Raw genomic sequence first — 12,966 nt, forward strand, 5'->3', positions numbered from 1 at the left:
ATAGGACTTCTAGTGTTTGATTTGAAATGTTCTGCATTGTGAGTCTGTATGTGATATGTGCTTCGTTTATAAATTATGTGATCATCACATTTGGCACCTCTTCTTTTTTTGATTCATCATGTGGTCTTAACTGTCTAGGCTAAATTATATGTTAACATTGTAAATTATTTCTTACAAAAGTTACTTATAAACAAATTTGTAAGTTGGTAATTTCTTCATTTGTAACTGTCAAAAGTAACACCAGCAAAAAGAAAAAAAAAGAAAAAAAAGGGAAGAATACAATGGTCCCTCTTTTGATTATTCTTTTGAACCAAATCTTTCCCTATATTGGATTTGCCTGAATAATTTATTCCCGAATCAGACATTTTTGATTCCTTTATGAACATGTAACAGATTATTAAATTACTCTGTACTACTAGATATTTCTAAATATTACAGTATTACTAAATATAACAATATTACTAAATAATGGCTGAGTTGAGTTGTACTGAAAACTTTTATGATACTTTAATGATGCTATTCCTTCCCTTTTGATGGCCTTTTGAAAGCTCTAGTTAATCCAATATTTGACATTAGTAATATTAGATAGGTAGACCTATACTGACCTTTTTAGCACGTATAATTACTCCTATGTGTCCTCCCATATTTTTTCATATAATAAAATATAGTATAGTATAGTATAGTATAGTATAATAATTTATAAAATATAATACTCCCATGCACTAGAGAGCAGTGTATACGTCAAGATGGCAAAATACGTTGAAAACATCACTTCCCACAAATCAGTGGGCGCGAGCACCTTGGTCTCCATGATGACAGTCTTGTTATTGTTGTTCAGAAGATAATCCTGGATGGATGAAGAATACAACTGTTTTTTTTTTAAACCACGTAACGTTTCCTAATAAATCAGTCGACGATATGGTGGAATAATCAGATTTTCGTTTAATGTTCGCGGACTCTTAACTCTCATCCACACAAGGTTTGATAGATCAGGATCGGACCAGCTGAGAGCTGGGTACTTCACATTTTCTCCCAGCACAGCTGTGATCAAAGTGTGTGTGGTTCCGACTGTTGGAGAAGCATGAGGGTGGAGCAGCGGTGGTGCAGCAGCAGCGGGCCGGTCCGGACACAGGAGGCTCGGAGTCGGATCACAGCCTTGATGGAGGAGATGCGCCTGTAACCGCTTCAGGAGGATGATTTCACGATACAGCCGCCGGCCTGTATCTCACAGCCTAGAGATGTGCGTGGAAATCACACAGACACTATCTCAAGCTGCCTACTTAGACAGCATTTCTGGTATCTTAGTTTATTAGGAAGCCAGCTCACTAGGTTACTGTGGACTGATGTTTAAGTATAACAGTTTATTTGTTAATATGTATCAAGTAATCCTGCACAAATACTACATTGTGTTTTCGAGTAATGGATTGATAGATATAAAGAAATAGTCAAATGATAGCTAGTCAGAAAGATCGTTGGAGATAGATAGATAGATCTTGGGTAGATAGATAGATTGATTGATTATTATATAGATTTTAGAAGTTGCTCTGTCTTCAAGCAGTAAACGCTCTTCCTCTTTCTCTCTCTCTCTGCTGGTTTTGGTAGTCGTGGTTCGTCCCGCAGCTGTCTGGACCAGCATCCTCTTCCAGAGGAGGCAGATGATGATAGTGTACATCCCAGACTCCTGCATGATCTTCAGGAGGACATGTCCTCATTCAGCAGGTGAGCTCCAGGTACAATGTGTGTCTGTACACGTATATATCAAAGGGGCAAGGTCTCATTATGGAGTGTAATATGTATATTCTTGCAATTCTTTCCAATCTGACATTTGAATTGATGAAATAATCACTCCCTCTCTCTCTTTCTAGGTCTGAGGAGTCCTCTGCGTCATCCGTCAGATCAGGATGTCAGACACTCACCACAGATGACACAGCTCAGTCTTGGTCTGGTATCCATAGTTACACGGGAACTGGCATCTCTACAGAGAACAGCTCTGTCTTTTCGTGGGGCTACGATGTGAGTGATGTCTTCTCGAATTCTAAGGGACCGTTCACACAATATGCGTTCTTGTTTTTAACAATACACAACGTGTTCAAAATGTGTTCAAATTCATCTCTTTTACTTTGCCTCTTTCTTTTTTCTTTCTTTCGCTATCTCTTTTTTTCCCGGTAGGAATTTGATAAAGCCGCCTCCAGGCAGGTCCAGCAGATGTTTGAAGAGATTGAAGAGCTGTTGTACGAGAGGAAGTGTGAAACACAGCTCAAAGGCCTGCAGGAAGAGTGTCAGGAGTGGGCTTCACGATTCCCTCATCTACGGTACACACTCACACACATGGACACACTCAGATCTGTGAACATCAGTGACGCCTTCGTGGTCTGTGGTTAGTGCTGCAGGATTAATCATATTTTGATCACGATCATGATTCCTGCATCTTTTGATTAATTGCATATAATTATCTGCAGTATTTGCAGATAGTTGTTTATCCGTATTTTCATTTGACATTTAAAGGCGCTATACAGTCCCTTACAGTGCTGTTTGTGCTATTTGCTGCTAATGAATCTGCAAAGAAACCGTCTCAGTGACGAACTGTAATAAATCCAAACTTAAGTCTCAACTGTATTGTTGGTAAACGTTTGCTGAAAAATGCACTTTGTGCTACAATAAAAGGAATTTTTGTTGTTTTAAATAATTTGGAATTATTGGAATTTGTATTAGGAATTTTACAGATTTTGCTTTAAATGTAAGCTTCAAAAATCAATAATTCTGCTGAAATCTAAAAATAAATTTTCTCAAGTAATAACAGTCGTGAGTTAATAATCGCATCGATATCATAGCACTGCAACGTTAAAAAAATACTAAAAATAATGATTCTGACTTGCAAAAAAAAATAAGATGCTGAGTTAAAAAATATCAATAAAAAATGTCCGTCACATACATTTTTTTTCACAGGATAAGTTTCAAATTATATATGTATCAGTTTAATGCACTTATCAAAATAAACAAAACATTCAAATGTCAGAAGCAAAGGAGTGAAAAAATATGCTCAAATGCTCCATTAATATCAAAGTACTTTATATTAACACAAGTTCATAAATAAATAAGCTTTTTCCATGAATCTTTTGTTTGGATTTAGTAAAACACCCACAGATGCAGCAGAAAATACCTGGCTCATGTTTGCATTTTCTTCTGTGTCTGACCATAACTCTAACCTTGAAGTCAGGATTATTATAATCTCCTCAAATCACTATGTATGTGAATATCAGATGAGAATTGAACAAATTGTTCTAACCTGGCAAAGAGGAAGATAGGAATCTTGTCTTTGTTGCGTTTTTTCAGGTGGTTAAGGTATAAGACTTCTTCAACTTAAAAATGGTTGTTCTAAGAAAAAATGCTTTCACGAGCTAGAATAAGAATTGGATTTTTGAGCAAAATAATTGTGATTGTAAGTTTTAATGGGCAGCCCAGTATCTGGTGATTAAACCTGTTTTGGGCATTTGTGTGTGACAGGATCCTTGGAACACAGCTGGTTTGTCCCACAGATGAAGGATTCCAGTGGTTCGCCACACCAGCTCATGCACACATCCCCTCCAGTGGCGACCAGAGCAAAGAGAAAACTAACGAGTGAGTCATCTGTGGGTTCGTGGATGTATATGAAATCATTAGTGTTCTATAAACCCTATTTTCTCTCTCTGTGTGTGTGTGTGTGTGGCAGGTTGTGTGTGCAGGGTCGGAGGGCAGTTTTGTGTCGGCCCTCTGTGGACGTGACCCACCCGAGTGTCACACCCTGTAGTAACCAAGAGTTGCCCAGGGTAATCGAAGCCGAGGGGCTGATAGAAGAGTATCTGGCCTTCGACTGCAGGGACCTGTGAGTTTGTGTGTGACAGATGGGAGTTAAATATAATTGATCTGGTGTTTTTCTGTGGTTTTTGTAGATGAATAATATGTGTGTTTATCTAGGGATGAGGAATGGGAACGTGAGTTTGTGAACAGACGGCGGAGGCGCTGGCTGCCCCCTGTCTCGCCTTATCACTGTCGCCGCGAGGCGGTGCTTGATCTGCTGTTTGATGACGTGTGGCGTGAGCTCACTGGCTGGATGGAGGAGCTTGTACGAAGGCATTGGGAGGGGTTTGTGTCAGGTAGGAGGAATTTTCAAACACTTGAATAAATGATGGTTATTTTGGTTTGTGTTTAGTAAGACTAGAACTGGGATACTGGGATACTGTTCAAAAGTTTGCAGTCTGTAACATTTTTTAAAAGGGATAGTTCACGGCAAAAATGAAAATCACCCCATGATTTATTCACTGTCAAGCCATCCTAAGTGTTTATGACTTTCTACTTTCAATCCAGAGAATTAATAAAGGCCTCCTGAAGCGAAATGATGCATTTTTGTAAGATTATATCCATATTCAAAACGTTATAAACCATAATCTCTAGCTTCCACTAACTTTTGCACCCAGGACGCAGATGTAGGCATAGCGTAAGCTCACCCTGAGTTTCCTTCTAATTAATCACCTCACCAAATAATTTAAGAAATGAAATACTGTTATGAGGTGAATTATACATTATACAGAAATATACAGTTTATGTGTACCGTATTTTCCGGACTATAAGTCACACTTTTTTTCATCGTTTGGCTGGTCCTGCGACTTATAGTCAGGTGCGTCTTATTTATCAAAATTAATTTGACATAAACCAAGAGAAATGAACCAAGAGAAAACATTACCTTCTCCAGCCGCCAGATGGCGCTCTATGCTGCTCAGTGCTCCCGTAGTCTACACTGAAGACATAGAGCGCCCTCTCGCGGCTGTGGACGGTAATGTTTTCTCTTGGTTCTTGGTTCTAAATGAATGTAACTTATAGTCCAGTGCAGCTTATATATGTTTTTTTCCTCATCATGACGTATTTTTGGACTGATGCGACTTATACTCAGGTGCGACTTATAGTCCGAATTATTCAAAACTATTTTGAAAGCAGCGTGTTGCGTTTGGCCGAATCAAGTATTTCAAAGAGCCATGTAATGAATAAGTGAAGAATAATCTCTCTGAACGTCTCTGTCCACCAGATGATGAGAAGAATACCGTGGCCCTCAGCCCTGCCTGCTCTGATACCCAGAATCCTTTTCTGCTGCTGTCCAATGTCTCAACAGTGCTTCCTCCACTGTCCCAGACCAGAACGCAACAGCTCGCGGACAGCTTGCAGGCCCAGGTTAGTCAAGCACTTGTAGAACAGAAGGGTTCCTACTTTTCCTTCTGTGGCAGATGGATGCAGCATTGATTTCATCTGAAATCCCATCTGATTTGAGAAATCTGTAACCCTCCCTTGCCCTGCCATCTGCTTGACGATATCCTCCAAAATATTTAATTGTCAGGATTCCCACGATCTTGGAAAAGTCATCGAGAATCTAAGATAATCTTGATTGTAGTCTGTAGTGAATGAGTAGTTGATTTGAAAAGCTTAAGGGAAGTTTAGGTACTGTTTCCGAAATTATTTGGCTTTTTTTATATATATATATATATATATATATATATATATATATATATATATATATATATATGCATGCAATATTAATTGTGATAACTTGGAATTGTTGTACATTTAAAAATTGAATTTGCCATGCAACAGTACAATTAAAATGAAATCATAAAGGGGAAAAATGATAAAAATACAATTATGAAATAGCCTAAAGAAACTGCACCAGATAACATCCTTTATGCATTAATAAAATGAAAAATAAATAAGTACAAAAAACATGGATATGGTTTGCATCAAATACTACCCCAAAAATTTATATTTTGCTCTAAAATATTTAATTGGCTAAAAATTGCGCTCTATTTTAAAATTACTATGTAAAAAAATTGTGGAAAACTGGAAAAGCCATAGAAATGAATTTGTCTGAAGCTGTGGGAATTCTGTATATATGCTGTCATTGTGGAGAGATCTTCCCTGCTTTGTGTCCTCTCTGTCTTTACATATATGATCATACACAAAAATACACACAAATGCTGTATTTCACTGCTCTCAGCATTTGTCTTTTCAGCTTTTCCCCAGGCTTTTGATTCATTAACTTTTTACCTCCTTTTCTTCTGTGTCCCTGTTTCTTCCTTTCTGTCCAATCATCCATCTGTCATCTGTATTCTTTCTTTCTCTTTCTTTACCTCTCTATTTCTATCCTCTCCCCTCATTTCCTTTCCAAAGAGCTCAAACTCATGGGGTTCAAAGCACAAGTCAAGACGGAAAACCAAAAAGCAGAGAAAGTCATCGACAGTATGTAACTCCACCCTGATAACAACATTTAATCAGAGAGGGCGAGCGAGAGAGTGTTTCTGTCTGTGGACCGGTTTCTCTCTCTTTCTCCTAAACTTCAACACTAATCTTTGTTTTTTAACACACAACTTACAGGCCACTTTTTTAACATCCTTGTAAACTCTGAATTTATTTTAAGCTTGCATTCATTTTTTTAATCTTGTGGAGGTGTTATAATGCTTGTTCCCACTCTTAGTTTTGTGTTTCTTTTCAGTGTCTTTTTGTTTTACAAGTCGTCGCATGCTGTACAGATGATGGATGTCAGATGCTGTGAATGCGATCTCTTTTTAATTGTTGAGATATACAGACCTGTGCATTACAGGACAATGATATTAAAACATGAATTTGCTTAAGATTTTCTCTTCCCACAGTCCAGTCGAGTACCTGTAGGGACGGCAGTTGCTCATCAAAATCTCAATGACCTCATCATGATACATGGTATTCCACTGCAGCAAAGGAACCTGGGGACACTGGACCGAATAACTCAGTAGGAGAAGAAATAAACACACCCTTTACAACCTTTACTATTCAGCACTGTTGTTTAGTGTTGTGATGTTGCAGGAATTGGTCCAAACTAGAGGTCGGATGATGTAATATTTTGCCTGTCCAGACAACAAGGCATAGGAGAAAGCCCTCTAGTGCCTCCCATAGGAAGAAACAGGCAAACATACAAAATCCAGGATATTGGAAATTCCAATTTTATTTTTAATGTTTTTGAAAGACGTCTCATACTCACCAAGGCTGCATTTATTTGAGCCAAAATACTGTAAAAACAGTGATATTGAGAATTAATATTATTTCCTTTTTTTTTTTTTTTATAGAAAATGAATTATTTACAAGAACCAATATTTGCTTGTGTATCCGAATACAGTGGTTTATAGTTTGTTTTTGCATGCAACCAGCAAAGACAACACAATTTAAAGACTTGTTGACTGTTTATTGTCTTCCATGTTGTTTTTCAGTACTTAGTCTTATTCAGACCGCAGACTCTGACAGAACATCAGTTCTTTTTAACTATTTCCATACATTATTGGTGAATAGATTATTTCTATGGCTTTTTTTAAATGAATCTTTCAATGATCCTCTGTATTTGTCTGACCATAGGGACTCCGAGGAGAAAGTGTCTCATCGTCCCGGCTCTAGTGTCGTTCCCACCAGTAAACCTCGACCACGCCGTGCACTGGAACAAAGCACCTCCTCTTTGACCCGCCCCCCTCAGTCGGCACGGCGACGGAACCCGCCCCCTCGCACTCTAATGTCATTGACATCCAGTGTAACACAGCCCATCACGACTGGCTCCATGGAAGAGGTGGTTAGAGGCACAAGATTGTAAGAGCACTACGCATCGTACCTCGTACACTGTTTCCCAAAAAGTGATTCTCCTGCAAAAGTGTGTGTCTTTATGTGTGTTTCAGGACGACCGTCGGTGATCGTTTGGCCTCACCTCCAATGCATCTCAGTAGAAACACACTCCTCCCTCCCATTGGTACAGGAGACACAGAACACACACACTCCGGACAGCACTCACGGCTTACGCAGGTGCTGTTTATATAATACACAACCTGACATTACTAATAGTTTTTAGATGAATAATTAAAATAACAATGAAATAACTGTTTTCTGTTTAAATATATCTTAAATGTAATTTATACCTTTGATGGTAAAGCTGAATTTCCAGCAGCCATTACTCTAGTCTTCAGTGTCACATGATCCTTCAGGAATCATTCTCATACACTGATTTGTTGCTCAGGAAATATAATATTATCAATGTTCTCTAATATTTATGTATGTGTTTATGTATAATATATTTAACATATTTATATACTGTACATGTGAAAACATCACTATTATTTTAGTATCACTGAAATACTATTAAGTTTGACTAGTTGACTTAATTTTTCTTATAGTAATTTTTTTTTTTACTTGTTTACTGGTATATGTTTTTTCTTTTTTCTTTCAGTGTTAGTTATTTAGTACATAATTTCAAACTAAATGAAAATGAGAGATTGCCTTTGTCACTATTATTTTATTTCCGCTAACATGTATTTTAATAAAAAGGTGTTTTACTTATTTAAAGGTCTTAGTTTAACCTTGGTTAACCATGAAAGCGTGTGTGTTTACAGAAGCAGAGAGGCTCCTCGAGTCGTGCACACAGTGCAGTGACCAATGAGAGTGTCGGACTGCAACCCCGAGACAAACTGCACCTGCTCGATGTGTTTTCCAGACCCAACACCACACACACATTTAGGGTGAATCTTTCCTGCACATGAATACAACACACGACCTTTAAACTTCCTCCTGACCCTCATCATGTGTATTTATCTGTGTACTGTGTATCATGGCAAAACTTTGTTTGCAGTCAGACACCCCATATCAGCGTTCATTCACTGGAATAGACAACATTGGGCAGGGACGACCTGGCAGAGCGTCTGTTGGTGTAGGTGGGTGCATACAAACACACATCAGATGTATAGAGGAACATTATAACATTATAAATTGTCCCATTGACTGTATTTGGGTGTGTGTGCGTGTGTGTAGATTCTCTGGGAATTGGTGTGACTGGAATCAGTCTGGGCATCAGCAGCTCCTCCTTCATAGATTCTTTTTCCCATCATCCCCTTGGTCACTTCCCAAATGAGCAAGAGGAGGAGCCAAATGCTAAAGCTCCACCCCCAGGTTAGTGAGAATCAGTTTTAATGGGCATTTTTGCATTATTTTGTAAAATAAAGGTAAACAATAATTAATGTACAGAAAGAAAAACAAAACATAATTGTATTTTTGTCATTATAAACTACAGTAGATTTGTATTTCTTGAAGGAAACACCAGTACTTGCAAATTCGGTTGTAGGTTTTCTGTGTAAACTTTATTTGCAGTGTTAATTTGGCTATAAATAGTTAAATAGATATAAGAAAGAAAAGTCACGATGGCAGTGAAATTTGATAATTAAGTGCTGTTCAGTAGTTTTGGGTGCATAAGATTTTCTTGAAGTTTCTTATGTTGCATTTATTTGACGGAAAATACTGAAAAAACTGCAATACTGTGAAATATCATTACAGTTTAAAATAAATATTTTCTATTTTAATGTATTTTTACATTGAATTTATTCCAGTGATGCCAATGCTGATTTTCATTAGCGATGACAGTACTTCGGTCTTCAGCGTCATATTATCAACAATTGTGCTGCTTAATATTTTTGTGGACACTGTGATTTTCAGGACTCTTTGATGAATATAAAGTTCTAAAGAACAGCATTTATTTGAAACAGAAACATTTTGTAATAATGTTAAAGTGTTTACTGTCACTTTTGATCCGTTTAATGCACTGTTACTAAATAAAAGTATTCATACTGACCCCAATAAAAACATGCTGACCATAAACTTAATCGATAATGGAAATACTAGAAAGCAGGCTAACAATAATTCAGCATGCTAATATTAATTTTGTTATTGCTGTCAACTCTGAATATATAAACAAAATTAGGATACCAAATCCTAAAATGAAGTTTGTTTCAGCTGAATTAATAGCATAAAAATGTGGAAAATAAAAATATAATAGGAATCTGTATCAGAATATCAGAAGCCTTGCATGCACTGTAATAAGATTTATATGCTTGGGCTCAACAAATTGGCCTTTCTTAGTACTTTATATTTTCAAATATTACATATTTTTTTACTTGAAGAATAATGATGAAAGAGTGAAATGTAGAAAGCAAGTCATTTATTATCAATGCATTATTTATTATTATTTAATATGATTAATTAAGTACCGCACTCCTGACTAAAATGTGTGAGTGCAAAAAGTCCAAACTTTTTCTTAAGATGGAACGTCCTAAACCTTACAAAGATCTCACAGAAAATATTCTTTACAGACTTACAGTACATTTGTACTACAAATACGGAGTGTGTATTTACAAACTCATCGAGAATATAAAAACGGACCTGATTGGATTTAGCATAAAATGCTAATCATTTTGGTAGGAGAATCACTAAGAATATAAGAGTACCTTTAAATGCATAAACGTAGTGTTCACACTTTGTCTCTCTCTCTCTCTCTCTCTCTCTCTATTACTACACCTAGTGTCTGTTCCAGCACGGTCCCACAACAGAGGTGCTTCGACGGCACGCAGTAGCAGACCAGGGCTTTAACACAAACACACTTACACACACATACAGTCTCCCTCACATTCTTGAACCAAACACACCTCGGCACTGATGCAACTTTTCTTCAGTACTGACCGGCGCTTTATACGTCTGCTGGACTTTTGTACAACACGTCGTTTGGGCGTGAACTTTATTTATGACCGCTGTTGTTATTATTAGAAGTATCGTTATTCATGTTGATGTTTGAAATTTTCTAAAACCTTATTTTTGTATATTGGATATTCAGCTTTATATGGCTGCCAAATACAGGAAACTGTCTTTCCCTTACATCTGTAGATGTACTGTACATGCTGTACTGTATGGAGTAACAACTTTTGGTTTTCCCTAAAAATGGCTCTATGAAGCCTACATGGAGTTTCTATGCAGGTTCGTTCAAGCAAGGTGTTAAATTGCCTGAATGTTGCCTCACCGGTGTGTTCAGGACCCTGTTGGATCGTGTGAACCTGCTATAGAAGATTATACTATTTATATCCTAGATGGATATTCCATTGTGATGCAATTCCACCAACTTCATCCACGATCATGGACCGTAGGTGTGTAAGAATTCAAAGTCTTTATATCATGATTCCGTGGTCATGTAAATTTCAAAAGCATTCATTCAAACATTCAAACTTGCTCCAAGGTCTTATTCAGTGTAGTACCACCATGACCCTGTTTTTCAAAAGGAAACATGAATACACTGAAATTCTGGAAGTACACCTGCAATGCAAGAGTGGGCCAGTACAACTGTACAGCTTGCGTAATGACGGTTGAAAAGAGGATTTCAAGTTTCAAGAAAATAAGCCATAAGTCCCACAAGCCATACAGATTTGGCAAGCGACGGACAGGCTGGTGTTTATTCATTATTACATATATAAATAGAAACGCACACAAAGACTGCAGGGTTTGTTCAAATAAGTGTACTGTATCTTTTTTGTTGTTGGCATTAAGTGGTTTTGGTTCCTTTGGTGCCAGGCAATCCTTAAATATTTAACACTGACTGGTGAAGCTCATTTTGGCGTACCATTTTACTGGCAGATATTAAATGTGGCTCTTACAGGTCTGTAATGTTTATGTGGCAGCTTCACTGTAAAAGCATTTATTGAAAACGTACAGACTCTAACTTAACATTTGCATTTCTCCGATTTGATTAACGTGTTGATCTCAGTGAGTGAATATTGCTTCTAAACAACTTTTTTTTGTTTTTGTTTTTCAATCTGGAGAGTATCAAGCTCAAATCATGTATTATGAGTGTACAGGCCATCAAAATGTTTGATGATCAAAGAGATGGATTCTTCTATAGCCATACCGAAGGGGTGTCACGGGAAGACATCTCTTCGTACCCCAGCCTAACGCCTCCGCCTCTAAGACAGAGCCAACTATTCATCACTCAGCTCAGCAAGGACAATCTAGAGTTGCAGAAGTTGTAGCCATATTTGACTCCTAGACTTTCTTTGTCATTGGACAGAGGTTTCTTGAGTTCCAGTAGACATTCTGCTGTCTGACCACAGAGTTTCATTGCTGCTGATTTGAGTGGGCAGATTTCAAGAAGCCATGTCGCCTGGATCAGCAGACCACGCTGGTCTATTAAACACGGATGCAGATCTTTTGCAAGCGGACATGTTTCCTGTGTGGAAATAATGGTTTATCTGCTCTATGTCTGGTGGAGATGACAGTGCTGGATGGGAGTGTGTGTGATTGTGTGTGTGTGTGTGTGTGTGGAGGTGACAGTTCTTGGCAGGTGTAGCACTGCTCTATTTACGATTTCCCTTAAATGTTTACCTCTGTAACTGAAATGAGAATGGCAATTGAAAAATAAAAGTTAATTATTCGAATAATATGGTGTTTTTCTTTTTGTCTTTTACACTGTAACAGTACTGTACATTCATGTGTTTGTATCTCAGTAATTATACAGTTTATAGTTAACTTCAGTATTCTCTAGCAGTTGTATTGTACAGTATGCTGATTTCAGATACCTGGTTCAAAACGCTGTGAAATTAGAATTCTATCCTCATCATAGTTTTGCTGAACTTTAAAACCACTTTTCTACATTATACATGTAAACAATTCATAAAATTATTAATATTTGATGAGTGAAACAAGGTTTTGATGATTATTCTGATAATTTGTTTTGATAGTTTAAATGTAATCACGTAAATTATTATTATTATTACTGCTTTTTATAACATGACTGATGACCATATGCAATTAATTTGACATAAGGACATTAAACACATTGCACGCACGTTTTATTAATAAATAAGACTTGTTTCAGTCGACTTAAATGGATAGTTGGCCATATACTGTATGTCCTCATTTAATCACTCTTGCATCATCCCCATCAAACCTGAAATACTTTTTTTCTCTCTTTTAACTAGCCTTTGAAAACTTGTTGCCACCCACTGTGGGAAATCCAACAGCCATTTAGGGTTCGTTCCTCATTTGGCCAGCAGATAGAGCCACTGGCACACTTTTGTTTCTGTTTCTGTGGGACTGCAGCATTCAAAGTTCTTCGTAAATATTTTT

At 37.3% G+C, this 12,966-nt stretch overlaps 1 protein-coding gene across 3 annotated transcripts; it reads left to right on the forward strand.

Annotated features, from left to right (window-relative positions):
* The first annotated feature begins 766 nt into the window (after window positions 1-766).
* On the forward strand, window positions 767-12,273 carry LOC128031554 (protein FAM149B1). 3 transcript variants are annotated; one of them, XR_008188117.1, is made up of 17 exons: window positions 767-1,240; window positions 1,603-1,719; window positions 1,866-2,013; window positions 2,170-2,312; window positions 3,505-3,618; window positions 3,710-3,862; window positions 3,955-4,133; window positions 5,060-5,202; window positions 6,193-6,261; window positions 6,672-6,787; window positions 7,405-7,629; window positions 7,716-7,839; window positions 8,424-8,549; window positions 8,660-8,741; window positions 8,839-8,976; window positions 10,379-10,994; window positions 11,100-12,273. XR_008188117.1 is itself a non-coding variant. In XM_052619872.1 (16 exons), the coding sequence occupies exons 1-16, from the start codon at window positions 1,194-1,196 to the stop codon at window positions 10,444-10,446; spliced, it is 1,992 nt and encodes a 663-aa protein (XP_052475832.1). In that variant the 5' UTR covers window positions 767-1,193; the 3' UTR covers window positions 10,447-12,273. The 3 variants fall into 3 exon arrangements, 2 of the variants coding, with proteins under 2 accessions (XP_052475832.1, XP_052475833.1); XM_052619872.1 differs by having other exon boundaries at window positions 10,379-12,273; XM_052619873.1 differs by lacking the exon at window positions 6,193-6,261 and having other exon boundaries at window positions 768-1,240; window positions 10,379-12,273.
* The last annotated feature ends 693 nt before the right edge of the window (window positions 12,274-12,966 follow it).

The sequence above is a fragment of the Carassius gibelio genome, chromosome A17 (assembly GCF_023724105.1).
Source record: "Carassius gibelio isolate Cgi1373 ecotype wild population from Czech Republic chromosome A17, carGib1.2-hapl.c, whole genome shotgun sequence".
In the NCBI taxonomy this organism is placed as follows: domain Eukaryota; kingdom Metazoa; phylum Chordata; class Actinopteri; order Cypriniformes; family Cyprinidae; genus Carassius; species Carassius gibelio.

Excerpts from the sequence above, each read along its gene's own strand:
- LOC128031554 (XM_052619872.1), top strand. The coding sequence starts at position 1,194 with ATGATTTCACGATACAGCCGCCGGCCTGTATCTCACAGCCTAGAGAT. Across the intron at positions 2,313-3,504 it reads TCACGATTCCCTCATCTACG|GATCCTTGGAACACAGCTGG; the intron begins GTACACACTCAC and ends TGTGTGTGACAG. Across the intron at positions 8,977-10,378 it reads TGCTAAAGCTCCACCCCCAG|TGTCTGTTCCAGCACGGTCC; the intron begins GTTAGTGAGAAT and ends TACTACACCTAG.